General features: G+C 40.3%; 1 protein-coding gene across 1 annotated transcript in view; it reads left to right on the top strand.

Annotated features, from left to right (window-relative positions):
- LOC103374855 (inactive phospholipase D5-like) overlaps nt 1–12,759 on the top strand; it is a 32,204-nt gene that overhangs the window by 2,301 nt on the left and 17,144 nt on the right. Inside the window, exon 2 of the mRNA XM_008305009.1 lies at nt 6,641–6,777. Within this exon, the coding sequence (XP_008303231.1) occupies nt 6,641–6,777 (137 nt within the window). The remainder of the gene's footprint in view (nt 1–6,640; nt 6,778–12,759) is intronic.

Genomic DNA, 12,759 nt, shown 5'->3' with positions numbered 1-12,759 from the left:
GTATTTGGACACTGGTGTAGATGTTATTAAAATGTTTTATTCCTCTTTTCTTCTGATTTGCTGGTTTGCCTTTAAAATAGGAACAACCTGGAGAAAAAGTGTCACGTTCTGCTGTAAGTTTACTGGCGTCATCTTTAATTAATTCAGCACCTGTAAGAAGTTAGAGGCATCTCAAGGGCGCAGACAGTTATTTCTGGACTCGCTGCATCCTTTGCATGTTTCATTTTAGGTGTTTCTATCAGAAGGCGGTTTCAGGGTGGCCTGACACTTTGTGAACGTGACCCCAAGAAGCACCCATGTAGGGCTTCTTTCTTGGTTGTTTTTATGACTGTAAGTTTTGGAATGAAGTTTTGTTTTCTGTTGCTGTTTACTTTTGGTTTTCACTCGCTTTCTGGTTTGATTTTGGTACCAAAACGATGTGGTTAGGTTTAGAAAAAAAGGAAAAACAGAACAATTTCCTCCATTTTCTGGGTTACAAAGGTAACTTTCTAAAGTATGATCGGTTGGTTGAAAAGAAGCCTGAGTGAAATAGTGAAATCAGTGGCAAAGATAAGGCGGTTAGAAACACATTTGTTACATACAAACATAATCTAACAGAAAATATGCTTCCTTCAAAACCTAACTGAGAGTGCAGTTTAGTTGCATATGAATTCCTGCATGCTCTTAGGACTTCCTTTCTGCTGCACTCTGAGTAACAAGGCTGCAGCACTAATCCACCTATAGACACCTTTATCTAGATGCCTTTGTCCCATCTGCTATTTGTTTTTTAAACAGACATATCATCACGTCTTTCTTTCTTTACCCCGTGGTTCATGGATCTTGCACTGTGTTTGTGTATAATGGATGTATTTCTGTGTGACTGCTGTCTGTAGAACAGATTGTCACACCGCTGTGCTCGTCTCTATTTTACTCTGCTCTCTGCTTTTTCTGCTTCACCTACAATAGAGATAAAAGCCTTGTTGTTTGTGTTGCTCACAGCTTTTAAAACTGCAAAATTCAACAGCAATCTCCTTCTTTTTTTGAAATTTCTCTCTGTAACCTGCAGACCAAGCAGTGAACCATTTGCAGTAGAACTTCACCAAATAAACAGTCCCCATTCAAAACTGCTTCCTACATATTCTGTTTTGTGCACAATCAAAATCCCATTCACTTCAAGTGTATTGGGGTGGAATTGACAGACACCACAAGCAGTAAGTGCAACAAAAAATAACTGTTTTGGGAGATTTGGAAGCACAAGTCAAGCCTGTTTTATGAGGATGAATCACTGCAGTCAGTACGCTCTGCTTTTGTCTTATTATTATTTCTGAGAGCGAATGTGTTGCAGACTACTTCCTGTAACTGGAGGCGTATTGATCCGTAGCTGTGCTCCGGTGTCAGGTAACACCGTCCCTGGTGCACACTTTGAGTCTGACCTCTTCATATATCTGTCATTATGCACACACACACACACACACACACACCTGACCACATGTGAACGCAGCAGCTGGTCGACCGACACCTGAAATATGAGACGTGTGCAGTGCTTAAAGTAGACCTTCATCTATAATTGCTGCGGTAGCAGAACATCTGGTAAAAGGTGCAGCAGATGAGTGACAGTTTGGCTTTAACCTCCATTTACCCCACGAGTGCTGAGTGTGCGTTTGGTAGGTGCAGATGTAGAGACGAAGGTTGTTGTTTCTTCTTCTCTCTCTCACCTTCTTTTTTCCAATTAGGTCTGCAGATGTGAGGCAGCTACCTTATGGTCAGGAGGTCGTTCTCTTTAACCTTCCAGCTACTGTCACCTTTACAGGCAGCTTCTGCAGCCACACAGTTAAAAAATGAAAAGCATTCTTTGTTGTTGTAAAGATTTTCCATGTTTTGTTAAAATATACATAACTAGTAAAATTACCAAAAAAAATACGTTACCTCGTTAACTGTTAAAAAAAATTCACAAAAAAATAGAATATTTAGAAATGGTAATTCATTTATTTTCAGCTTTTGACCCTAAAATTACAATATTTTTCACTATATTTTAATCACCAAAAAATCTTCTTTTTTTTTAGCAGATATTTGTCACTACTTGAAAGAAAAATTGTGAATATTAAGGATTTTCTAAAAATGTTAAATCAGTTTTAAACTGTTGTTGCAGAGACTTTGCCTCTTTTGTTCAATTACAGATAATAACTGCTAAAATAAAATTTTAAAATGATTAATTTACATGTTGACTTTTAAAAAAAAGATGCTAAACTGCACATAATGTCCACATCAAAAACTTGGATTTTTTTACAAATGGTAATTTATTCATTTTCAACATTTTATTGTAAAGCCGCAAAATTCTTACGGTAATTAAATCTGGAAAAAAAAAAAAACAACAACAACAAAAAAAAAAAACATTATTTTAAAGATATTTGCTGTTATTTAAAAGAAAAATTATATTATGTGAAAACAGTAGATCATTTTAACTTTTATTTTTCTGGTTTTCCCTATTTTGGTAAATTATAAATCTATTGAAATCAAAGACAAAAGTATTAATTTACATGTTTCCTTAAAAAAATAGGCAGAAACTGTAAATAATCCAAAAAAAAAGTATTTTTACAAAAACTAATTTATTGTTTTACAATGTGTGACCATAGAATTATGCTGTTTTGATGTATTTAAATCAGCTAAAAATCAGATTATTTTACAGATAATTGCTGTTAATTCTACAGTTTTTGAACATTACAGTATTCCACCATTTTAACACATTTTATTTGCTGCCAGATTTTTAATTTTTTAATTTTTTTTTTTCTTTCTTCTTTCATGAGACACAGAGGATTGAGTGGGTTGTGACTGCACATATGAAGCAGGCATAATATCCCGCCCACAAGCACTGTAAGGAAACAGAACCCCCTATTCCCCTGTCAGACATCAGCTCAGACAGATGGCTGTGAGAGTGTGAAGCTGAATATCCCTGATAGCGTCTCTTTGGCTCAGTGGAGCTGCTCCATTGACTGGCTAGTAGATTAATTTAATTCCCACGTGAGGACCTATGGGCATGAATCTCTTTAGCTGCGATAAACACTCTAAAATGCGGCGCGGCTTCGTGTTTGTGTGGCTGACGGAGGTCGATGGTGTATGATATGAGATTTGTCTCTGAGGATAATGACTCCGCTAATGATCTGCTGTGTTCAAGGATAATTAGTTTTGGCTCTTCTGGCGGCTTTCAAAAGGATCAGGAAACATTTGTTATTGTTTTACAAATAGTTGGGGCGTTTCCCAGGAACTGGGTCAGATGAACTGTACATCAGAGCGAGGACACCCTGAGACTACGATCTGCTGTGCTGTGTTGTCGGCTCCCACTCACTCCCAGATTTTAATAACAGCTTAAACATAACATGATATGAGATGAAAATCAGTTTTATTTCCTGCAGAGAGGGATTTCTGATGCTCCCCAACGACAGCAAAGTGATTAGAACTGAGAATTCTTTTTGAAAACGACTTATTTTTAGCCAGTTTTGCTAATTAGGGTTTAATTTATTCAAACATAAGACATGTTTGTTTCTCAAATGGCCAAAAATTACAGGAAAACGCATCGGTTTCTGTCAAATAAGGCAACACACACTCATGGCCTTTAGAAACTATCATGCTTTCTGTTGTCTAGTCACCCCTCAAAGATAAATGCTAAATGATTTATACATTTTTAAAGAATCCTTAATCGTGAACTGCAGGTTGTGTTTTGACCAACGTGACATCTTATATCTGTTCTGACTTGGGCGGTACAGCAATGGCTACAGTATCAGGTACAAATCAATACACAGTTCTGCAGCAGTCTGGTTTAATGGACCTCCTTCACTGCACATACTTTGACATGTTACAGCAGGAAAACAGGTTTATTTACCGTTTATTGCAATAGCCACTGTTCTTCATACAACTGGCATGACATAACTCAATGTGGATTAAATTGTGGATCACTTTTTAATGCAAAATGCATTTGGTGATCACATCTTTTAATGTCACAAACTAAAAAAGGAATCATTGCCAAAATGTTGTATTTACAGTCAAGTTTTGAACATGTTTACATGAATCAGTCACAACATTAAAACCACTGACATGTAAAAGGAGTCATTACAGTGCAAAGTTCTGCTCAGAAACTTTGGATCCTGGTGCTTATGTGGATGTCACTTTGACATGTATCCCAAAAAATGTTACTGCACCTTCGAAAAAACTGCTTGAGGAACTTGAACAAGAGCCCAAGGTGTTGACTCGGTCCCCAAACTCCCCAGATCCCAACCTGATCAAGCATCTACAGGATGTGCAGGAATAAGTTCAGTCACACAACCTAAAGGATGCACCCCGAGGTGGTTGGGTTTGGTTAAAGTGTCTCGATGCCTCCCCTGCTTTGTCCGACCACTCGGCAGTTGAACTGGGGAGCCAAAGGCAATGCACTGGCCGTCGCATGTTGTGAATACTCTCTATTCATGTTGTCATGGTTAGTGTCATATTGTTTCCTGAGGGGGTTTGGTTTCTGACTTTTTCTGTTGCATCTGGGTTTGTTCTGGTCTGTGCTTTTGGATGGAGATTGTGGTGCATCCACCTTTTAACTGGTTACGTTTTTCTTTTCTTTTCTTTCGTCGTTGATCAATATGCTTCTCTAGTGCCGTTGTCATGGTTAGTGTCATATTGTTTCCCAGCAGGGGTTAGTTTTTAGGTGGTTTTAATGTTGTGGCTGTCTACTGTGTGCTAACATCATAATAGAGAAGCTGAGGCAGAAGTTTTTGTTTTTGCATGGGACAAGGTGGCGTTTTACTACCTTCCCATCCACCTTACTCTCAGTTCTTTATGCCCAACAGAGTGATGAAAAGTTTATGACCACCAGCCGCATAATCAGATGTCTCCCCTGGATGTGATAAATGCTGGATGTCTGGATGTACAGTCGGGCTACAGGGAGGATCAGCAGAGGTCTATTAGAGGAGGAGAATAAAGGTGTCGATGAGAAGTTGTGGCCAAATACAAAAGACAGGGTTGACTAGAACAGCTGTCTCCTTTACATCACTTTGTGTTGCCTTACTTTGTCCTCCGTGCAAATAAAAAACAGGAATTTCTGATTCATTTCTGTGACATGAGGGAGCAAAATCCATGTGCCTAGGAAGTGGTTCTCTCTTTGTTGTAATGTAATTACAGAGAATAGGACACTCCATCGGTTATATGTGTTGTAATGCTCCCACTTTGTTTCCTAAGTGCATTTTTGATGTAAAGACAACTTTCTGAGATGTTTCAAATGAGTTTTCCAGCTTTGAAAGCCTCCTCAAGGCGCTCTGTCAGTACAGCAAACTTGTAAAAGACCTGAGCTGCAGTTTAGACAATCCCACATGGAGTCGATACCATAAAGGTGGCGCTACACGAACATGCGTCATCACAAAATGAGTCAAATTAATCACGATAATAAAGAAAGGACATGCGGCAAAAGCTCATTTATATTGTCATGTTTACCAGAAACCCTGAGCTGGAGCCACTTTATATCCTGCAGTGTCTGAGGTTTGTGTATTTCCACAATTGGTAAGTTAAAAACTGCAGCAGAGGCAAAAAAAAATAAGAAAAAAAGTCTGGTTCATTTATCTGCTGCAGCCTCCAGTCGAGGTATTATTATCTATATCTTTGCTAGGGCGGTGCAGGGATGTTTATACCACAACGCAACAGACAACTTTGCACGGTTATTTTCTAACTTTGCCACCAGGTCCTCCAAAGGTCCACAAATCCCAGAGGAAATATTTGCAGTATAAGAAACAAGAACACTCCACCCCTCTCCGCCTTCCACCTGTCAACAATAATGGATAGTGTTCCTTTTTCCGAGTAGTTTTGCACCCAGAGGGGCTGTTTGGATGAGGAGTTTCGAATATTGCATTTTCTTTCCAAAACCACACTTTGGCATTGCAATCTGTGCAAAGGGCAGATTAGCATACAGAGAAATCCCAATGCTATGATATTTCTCAAATGACGCTGTAGGAAGTTTGTTTTTCCTTCTTTGCATTTGGCAGTTTTCAATAAAGTGTATAATTATAATAGCATTTAATGCTGTACAATCTGATCACATTAGTATATTATATGATAAATACATTTGCTAAATATACAGTATATTGTATCAGACAACTAAAACTGCATTAAAATATAGGATTGTCCTGTTTTTAGTAGCCGAAAATAGTCTGGTTGTTGTTGGTGTTGTGGGCTGCATCCTCCTAAAGCAGATGGACTAAAGTGAGCAGGAACAGCTGGGATTCAGTCTCCTTCACATCTGCCCTTATAGAGCATGGGGATCCTTCTCAGCCATATGGGACCACATGAACTTCCTCAAAACATGATATTTTAATGGCTCAAAATAAACCTAAAACTGCTTTGTTTTCGATCTCTCTCCTTGCTATCTGCTCCTTCTCATCCCTCGTTTCTTTCTTCTCGTTCACGTGAAGACATGAACTTCTGAGGTCGTACAAACACCTCCTTCGCGTTTTTTGTTAAACGCTCCTCGATCATGTTCTGACCTGCTGATCCGAGCATTAAATCAGTTCTGTCAGCCGGCCAGCTAATAGGAGCCAGGGTTGGGGAACTTTGGCCTCGTTTCTGCAGCAGAGTTGAAGAGCAGAAAACACAGCCTCGGTAATCAATGTTGTGTTCCTTCTGCTTCTTGCAGTCTCAGCAGAAGTGCATCGTGATCTTTGCCTTGGTGTGCTGCTTCGCTGTGCTGGTGGCGCTGATTTTCTCCGCCGTGGACATTTGGGGCGAAGACGAGGACGGGATCACGGAGGACAACTGTAGCAGGAACTGCAGGTGAGAACCAAAGAACCACAAACATGTAGTTTCCAAACAAATTGCCTCATCACAGCATGTGGCCTGTGTGTGGACACAGTGTTGCACATTTCCTTCATAGTGTGATTTTGCTTTAGTAGAATATCTCATGTAGAGCATTTTTAGAGGACTGAAGAGGAGAAGTTACCACATATTTCACAAGAAAAAGGGCCCAAATGAAAGAAAAGTCAAAATCAATTAGGCATAATTTTGTGTAACATAAGCAATGTCCGACTTATTGACCCCTCTGGACTTCTACTACTACTGCGACTACCTACAACTACTCTATTCAGGTATTCATATTGTTATTACTGGGGCTGCTAGGTGGTTCAGTGGTTAGCACCGTTGCCTCACAGCAAGAAGGTCGCCGTTTCTCAGTGAGGACACCTGGGATCTTTCTGCGTGCAGTTTGCATGTTCTCCCCGTGAAGCGTGGGTTCTCTCCAGGTTCTCTGGCTTCCTCCCACAAGGTCCAAAAACATGTTGAGGTTGGTTGTCTGTCTTTAAGTGTAGCCCTGTGATAGACTGGTTACCTGTCCAGGTGTCCCCTGTCTTCACTCCAGCCCGCCCGCAACCCTCATGAGAATTAAGCGGTGTATAGATGAGTGATGAGTGATGGATGGATGGATGGATATATATAATTATTATTCATTATTAAGCAACAAATTTGGTCCCACTTGGCTTTTAGGCTTCAATCTTGGAAGAAACACTCAATTTTTTTAACTTAAAGTAGCATTACCACAATTTAAAAGTACTCTGTTACAAGCAAAAGTCCCCTACTTCAAACCTTACTTAAGTAAAAGTATGAAGTATTGTCAACACCATGTGCTTAAAGTTAAAATAGGTTTTTTTCAATATTCTGTATTTATATGTTGTACAGAACTAGGTTATCATTACAGATCCATGACCCTGCCAGCAGCATTAAATATTGAAGTTGGCTGAGTTGGAGTTGATTTTACACATTTTATCTGCTGTCAGGTGGTTTGATTTACTGTCTAACAACTCATTCATTCATTATATCACGCTAGATTTTGTCAGATAAGCTGTCAGATAAATGTAGAGAAATAAAAATGTACAATATTTCCCTCTGAAGTGTAGTGGATTTGAAGTAGCATAAATTTAAACTACTAAAGTACCTCAGAATTGAACCTAAGTGCAGCACTTTCATAAACTTACTTATTTAATTTACACTACTGCCTGCCTCAAGGTGGTTTATGTCTTTTTCTAGTGTAGCTCCTGTTGTGTCTGCTGTGTTGCATTTCCCATAAGTCAGGTTTGCTTTGAAATTAAAGAAACTGTAGGATATGAAAGTTACTTACAGTCTTAACCACTATATAAAGTCAAATCAAGTTGTTTTTGCTTTTTCAAAATAATTCTCAACAGGTATTCATCTAAAGTCGGCATATATGAGAAATAACAGACTTTTTTTACTAATTGTATTTTCAGCGTGTGGTAATATTTTTTTAATAATGAACATGTTTCAGGACCTTTGGTTTTTTCAGCTTCTGTGATTTAAACCTACATTTCCTTTGACTCGTTTGTTTTGCTTTGTGTGCAGTTTTGAACCTTTAGTTGTTCATTTATTCCACCAGCTCTCGTTGTTTTAGCTCCGTTTCGAGCTCTAAAGCATCCTCAGACTGTCGCACTCCAGCAGGTCGAACCAACTGTTGTATTAGTTCAGTATAATCAGTGCATAACAAGTCTGCTCATACTCATCCTGATCCTATCGTAGCCTCCTCCACTGTCCTGGACTGAGCACCAGGCTGCTACTTTAGTCCAGACTATGGAAAGTCTCTTCAAGTTTTAGGAACATGGCTCCCCAGACATAAAACCACTGCAGTATGTCCTGCCCGTCCGGAGAGAGAGTGGCTGACGCAGCAGTCCTGCTCTCCTCTCCACTTCCTACTGGTTCCCCTCCATTAGACTCTTATCATTCAATTTAACATTCAGCCTTCAATTACTTCCCCCTCCTCTCTCTTCCTTTGTCCATCCACTCTCTCCCTCTTCTTCCTCAAACCAGCCATGAACAAACCTTTCAGAGAACTCGATCAGGCGTCCCGCTCTCCCACTTAGGCCTGAAAAGTGCAATCCCGGCTTGTAAAGCCCGCATCGGACTCCTCTTCTCCTCTGAAGGACCCTCAGAGCTCGGGGGGAAGAATGAGGGATAAATGCGAGGCGACGGGAGGGATGGTGATTGAGGGACGGTGAGCCAGATGGAGGCACAAGAAGAGGGTGTCGTGGTAGATTCGGGGGTTGAGAGATGAATAGATTCATCAGCTGTCAGTTGGAGACTGAACTCCAGAGCGGATTTCAGAAACGTGTGTGTGTCAGACTTCCACTGGCTTTTGCTGTGACATGCTTCATTTGACGGAACTGCAAGGTGTGTAATTAATGATATCATACAGCATTCGTTTTGCTCAAAGCGCCACAAAGTAGAAAAGGTGATAGATTGCTACGAGGCGGTGCAGTGAGGCGAACTTCAACTCCTAAAGGTAATTCATCAGAGCGGATGCATGTAAAGACCTTTTCAGTCACTGGCATTTCAGTCTGAAAAATAATCCAGCGATTCAAGACTATTTCTCCTGAATAATCTAAATACATTAAACCGGCCTGTCCTGCTTTGAACCCGTTACTCCCCCAACACTTTAAGAAAAGACAAGGAGCTTTCTGAGCCTTTTAGCTGCCCAAATAATGACTCAGCAGCTTTTTTTTTGTTTGCGATTTTGTAATTTAAACATGTCAGCTGGTTGTTTTGTTGTGCAGATTTCCTTTTAATCTTGTTTTTGCTTGCATAATGAATGATGCTAATTCTTGCAACTCGGGAACAAGAGACCTTTCAAGGGTTGTTTCTGCTGTGTGTCTGCATAGTTGCTGCAACACAACAAAACATTATACGTTCATACCGATGATGATACAGATTCTAACCTGTGAGTCCTCCTCGTCCTCCAACAGTGTGCGTTTCTCGGCCGTCGGAGTGAACCAGTCGCACTTTAAACCCTCTTTTCTGATCGTATCCGAAGAGCCAGTCGTCTGATGCATCCCTGGTGTACATGTGTAATTGCCTGGTGTCAGACGGCTGATAAGACGGTTAGTATTGATCTACGGCTACTTTGTTGAAGGGCAGAAATGATGCTCAGAGAACCAGACTTGACTGAGATCTTGTGAGCAGGCAGCTGCTGCTCCGGGACACAACATTTGAAAAACCCTTTTCAGTGTAAATGTGCTTCTTTCCATCAGTGCTCAGGGAGCGTCTCATGTTTCCTTGAATAGACATAAAAAACTTTTTTTTTTTTAAAAGACAGCCACAGAAAGCAGGAGCACGCTATTCAGTAAATCTAAATGTTGACATGTTTTTGTATCACTATAATAAGATGCATGATGCAATGCAGTTGTTTTGGGTTTAGGGACACTGGACAAAGTGGTCTTGATTAGTTGATGGTTGCTTTGGTGAAGGTGGTTTACTTTTCTGGGTTCTGTCAACTTGAAATTACTTTGCATTGTCCCTTTATTTGAAACCAGAGAAGGTGCAAAAAGTCAGTTTACTGCTCTTTTACCATCTAACGTCCATGTTTCGTCATATTTTTTTTTTCTGTTGCAACTCAGTTGTCATTTTCTTTAGATTACAGAACAAAGAAAAGGAATAAACACGAAGTCTAATGACAAAACCATCCATCTATCCATTATCTATACACCGCTTAATCCTCACTAGGGTCATGGGGGGCTGGAGTCTATCCCAGCTGACTCAGGGTGAAGGCAGGTTCACCTGGACAGGTAACCAGTCTATCACAGGGCTACACTTAGAGACAGACAACCAAGCACACTCACATTCACACCTACGGACAATTTACAATCACCAATTAACCTCAACATGTTTTTGGACTGTGGGAGGAAGCCGGAGAACCCGGAGAGAACCCACGAGAACATGGAGACTCCACGCAGAAAGATCCTGGGTGTCCTCACCGGGATGCGAACTGGCGACCTTCTTGCTGTGAGGCAACAATGCTAACCACTGCTCCACCTTACAGTTCATGACAAAATCATGTTACATTTAGCTATAGCGGAAACTTTAGAAACTTTGGAAGCTTCAAGTTGATTTTCTTTTAAAATTAACTTGCAAAATGCTCATTTAAGAGGAATCAGATGACTTTACTTAGCTTAGATGAACTTCTTTCAATTGCTTGTTACTAATTGAAGTAATTATTTAACTCTTCCAACTCTTTCTTCATTGTGTAGTGAAACTGAAACTGTCAATAATTAGAGTCTAAGGTTTATCTATTCTTGATGTGAAGTCTGGGTTTACGGCTGATCTGCTTTCTGCTGTAACTTCAATCTCACATGAGTAGCTGTTATACAAACGTGAGTTCTTTGTTACTTCAGCAAAGTTAGACTACGAGCCCTAAAAAAAAGGTTCCCACTGGTGACTCACAGTGTTGCAAACACAATAAGATACCTCAGTGAAACAGCTGGCAGAGGGCCTACTACTGCAAACAAGGCTTTTATTATTTCTATCATGAGTTTTTCATCCATGGAGGTTTCACTTTCCCAGAGTCTAGAAAAGTGAGTTTTATTTTTCCCCTGATCCCATTATAACGTCTGTTTACTGAGCAACATTATAGAGCTGAGGTCAGCAGACGAAACATGATGCAGCGGGCGGGAAACCAGCAAATAATTAAGGTGTCATGTTATTGGATTTATCCATATTCATAAAACTCTGAAAGTCTTCAGCTTTCTTGTCTAACGTTTTGTGTTCAGGTTTCTTTTTAAAGTGGTCGCTCATCCCCCGTCCATAGAGCTGTGACATGTAGCGTAGAAAAACTCTGGACTAACAAGTTTTGTTGTTTCTTAAAGGCTCCTGAAAAGATAAATGTTGAACAAACAGCAATAAACTAATGCTTATATAAACGTATGAGGAGAGCTGCTGAATATGCTATTGAGACATCTTCAGTTTTGATTACTCATGATTGTATTAGTTAATGTTGTAACAATGGGATTTTAGTCATTTAATAAGATTTTATTTCATACATTTAATACTATTATACTAGTAGTCGACCTTTATTCTTGTCAATAAGAGTTGCAAGTTCAGTTTGCTGCACAACTCTGACATTTAGTTAGTGTGACTTTGTAATGAGCACTAATCTGTGTGTACGTTTGTGTGGTGCGACTCAACTCAGCGATGCACAAATCTCCAGTTAATCAACACCTGTTTTACAAGCCGACCAAGCTGGAGTTCAGGATACATAAATGAGCATCTGTTGCATGCAAGCTCCTGCCAAACAAGTTCACGCAATGGCTGATGGCAGCAGGTACATCTGTTAGCAGTATACTGCAGTTTCAAGTCTGGAGTCTGAGGTGACATTCCTGCACTGGTTTTACACATAGACTGTATAAAAGATGGACGTAGCTTCCATGACGTCACCCGTTGGTTTCTGCACTGAGAAAATGAAGCCAGGGTTTTGCTACTTCCTGGTTGACATCTTGGATTTTTGGAGCCAGTGACGCAAAAATCGTTGGAGGGGGCGGAGCCATAGGAGCAGTGATTGGTCAGACGGATTGAGAGGCGGGCCCTCTCTGCCCGCCCACATTTACGCCTTCTGCTCGCTTCGTCTGTATGGTCACTGCCCACTGTCAATCAAGCCAGCCACGCCCCTTGCGCCGCAAAATTTTGACGATTTCTTATAAATTCAGCATTGATTTATTTTCCGATTGGCCACCTGATCTCTGGACTTGACCATGAAAACTAATTTTAAAAAAATCCTGAGCTGAAGGAATGCAGTATTTGGTGATCTGTGATCACTTCTTTTCCAATTCCAGTCTATGGGAGCCAGGGCTTTTTGGAGCCAAGACCAGCGGGCGTAGTGATATTGCAGGTTTGTGACACTTCCGGGTTGGCTTCATTTTTCAGGGCCGGTTGCTACGTCCATCTTTTATACAGTCTGTGATTTTACACCCATGAGCAATGCTTGGT

The sequence above is a fragment of the Stegastes partitus genome, unplaced genomic scaffold, assembly GCF_000690725.1.
Source record: "Stegastes partitus isolate 25-593 unplaced genomic scaffold, Stegastes_partitus-1.0.2 Scaffold2376, whole genome shotgun sequence".
In the NCBI taxonomy this organism is placed as follows: domain Eukaryota; kingdom Metazoa; phylum Chordata; class Actinopteri; family Pomacentridae; genus Stegastes; species Stegastes partitus.
The sequence above is the reverse complement of the archived record's forward strand: the minus strand, read 5'-3'. Positions and strand labels throughout refer to the sequence as shown.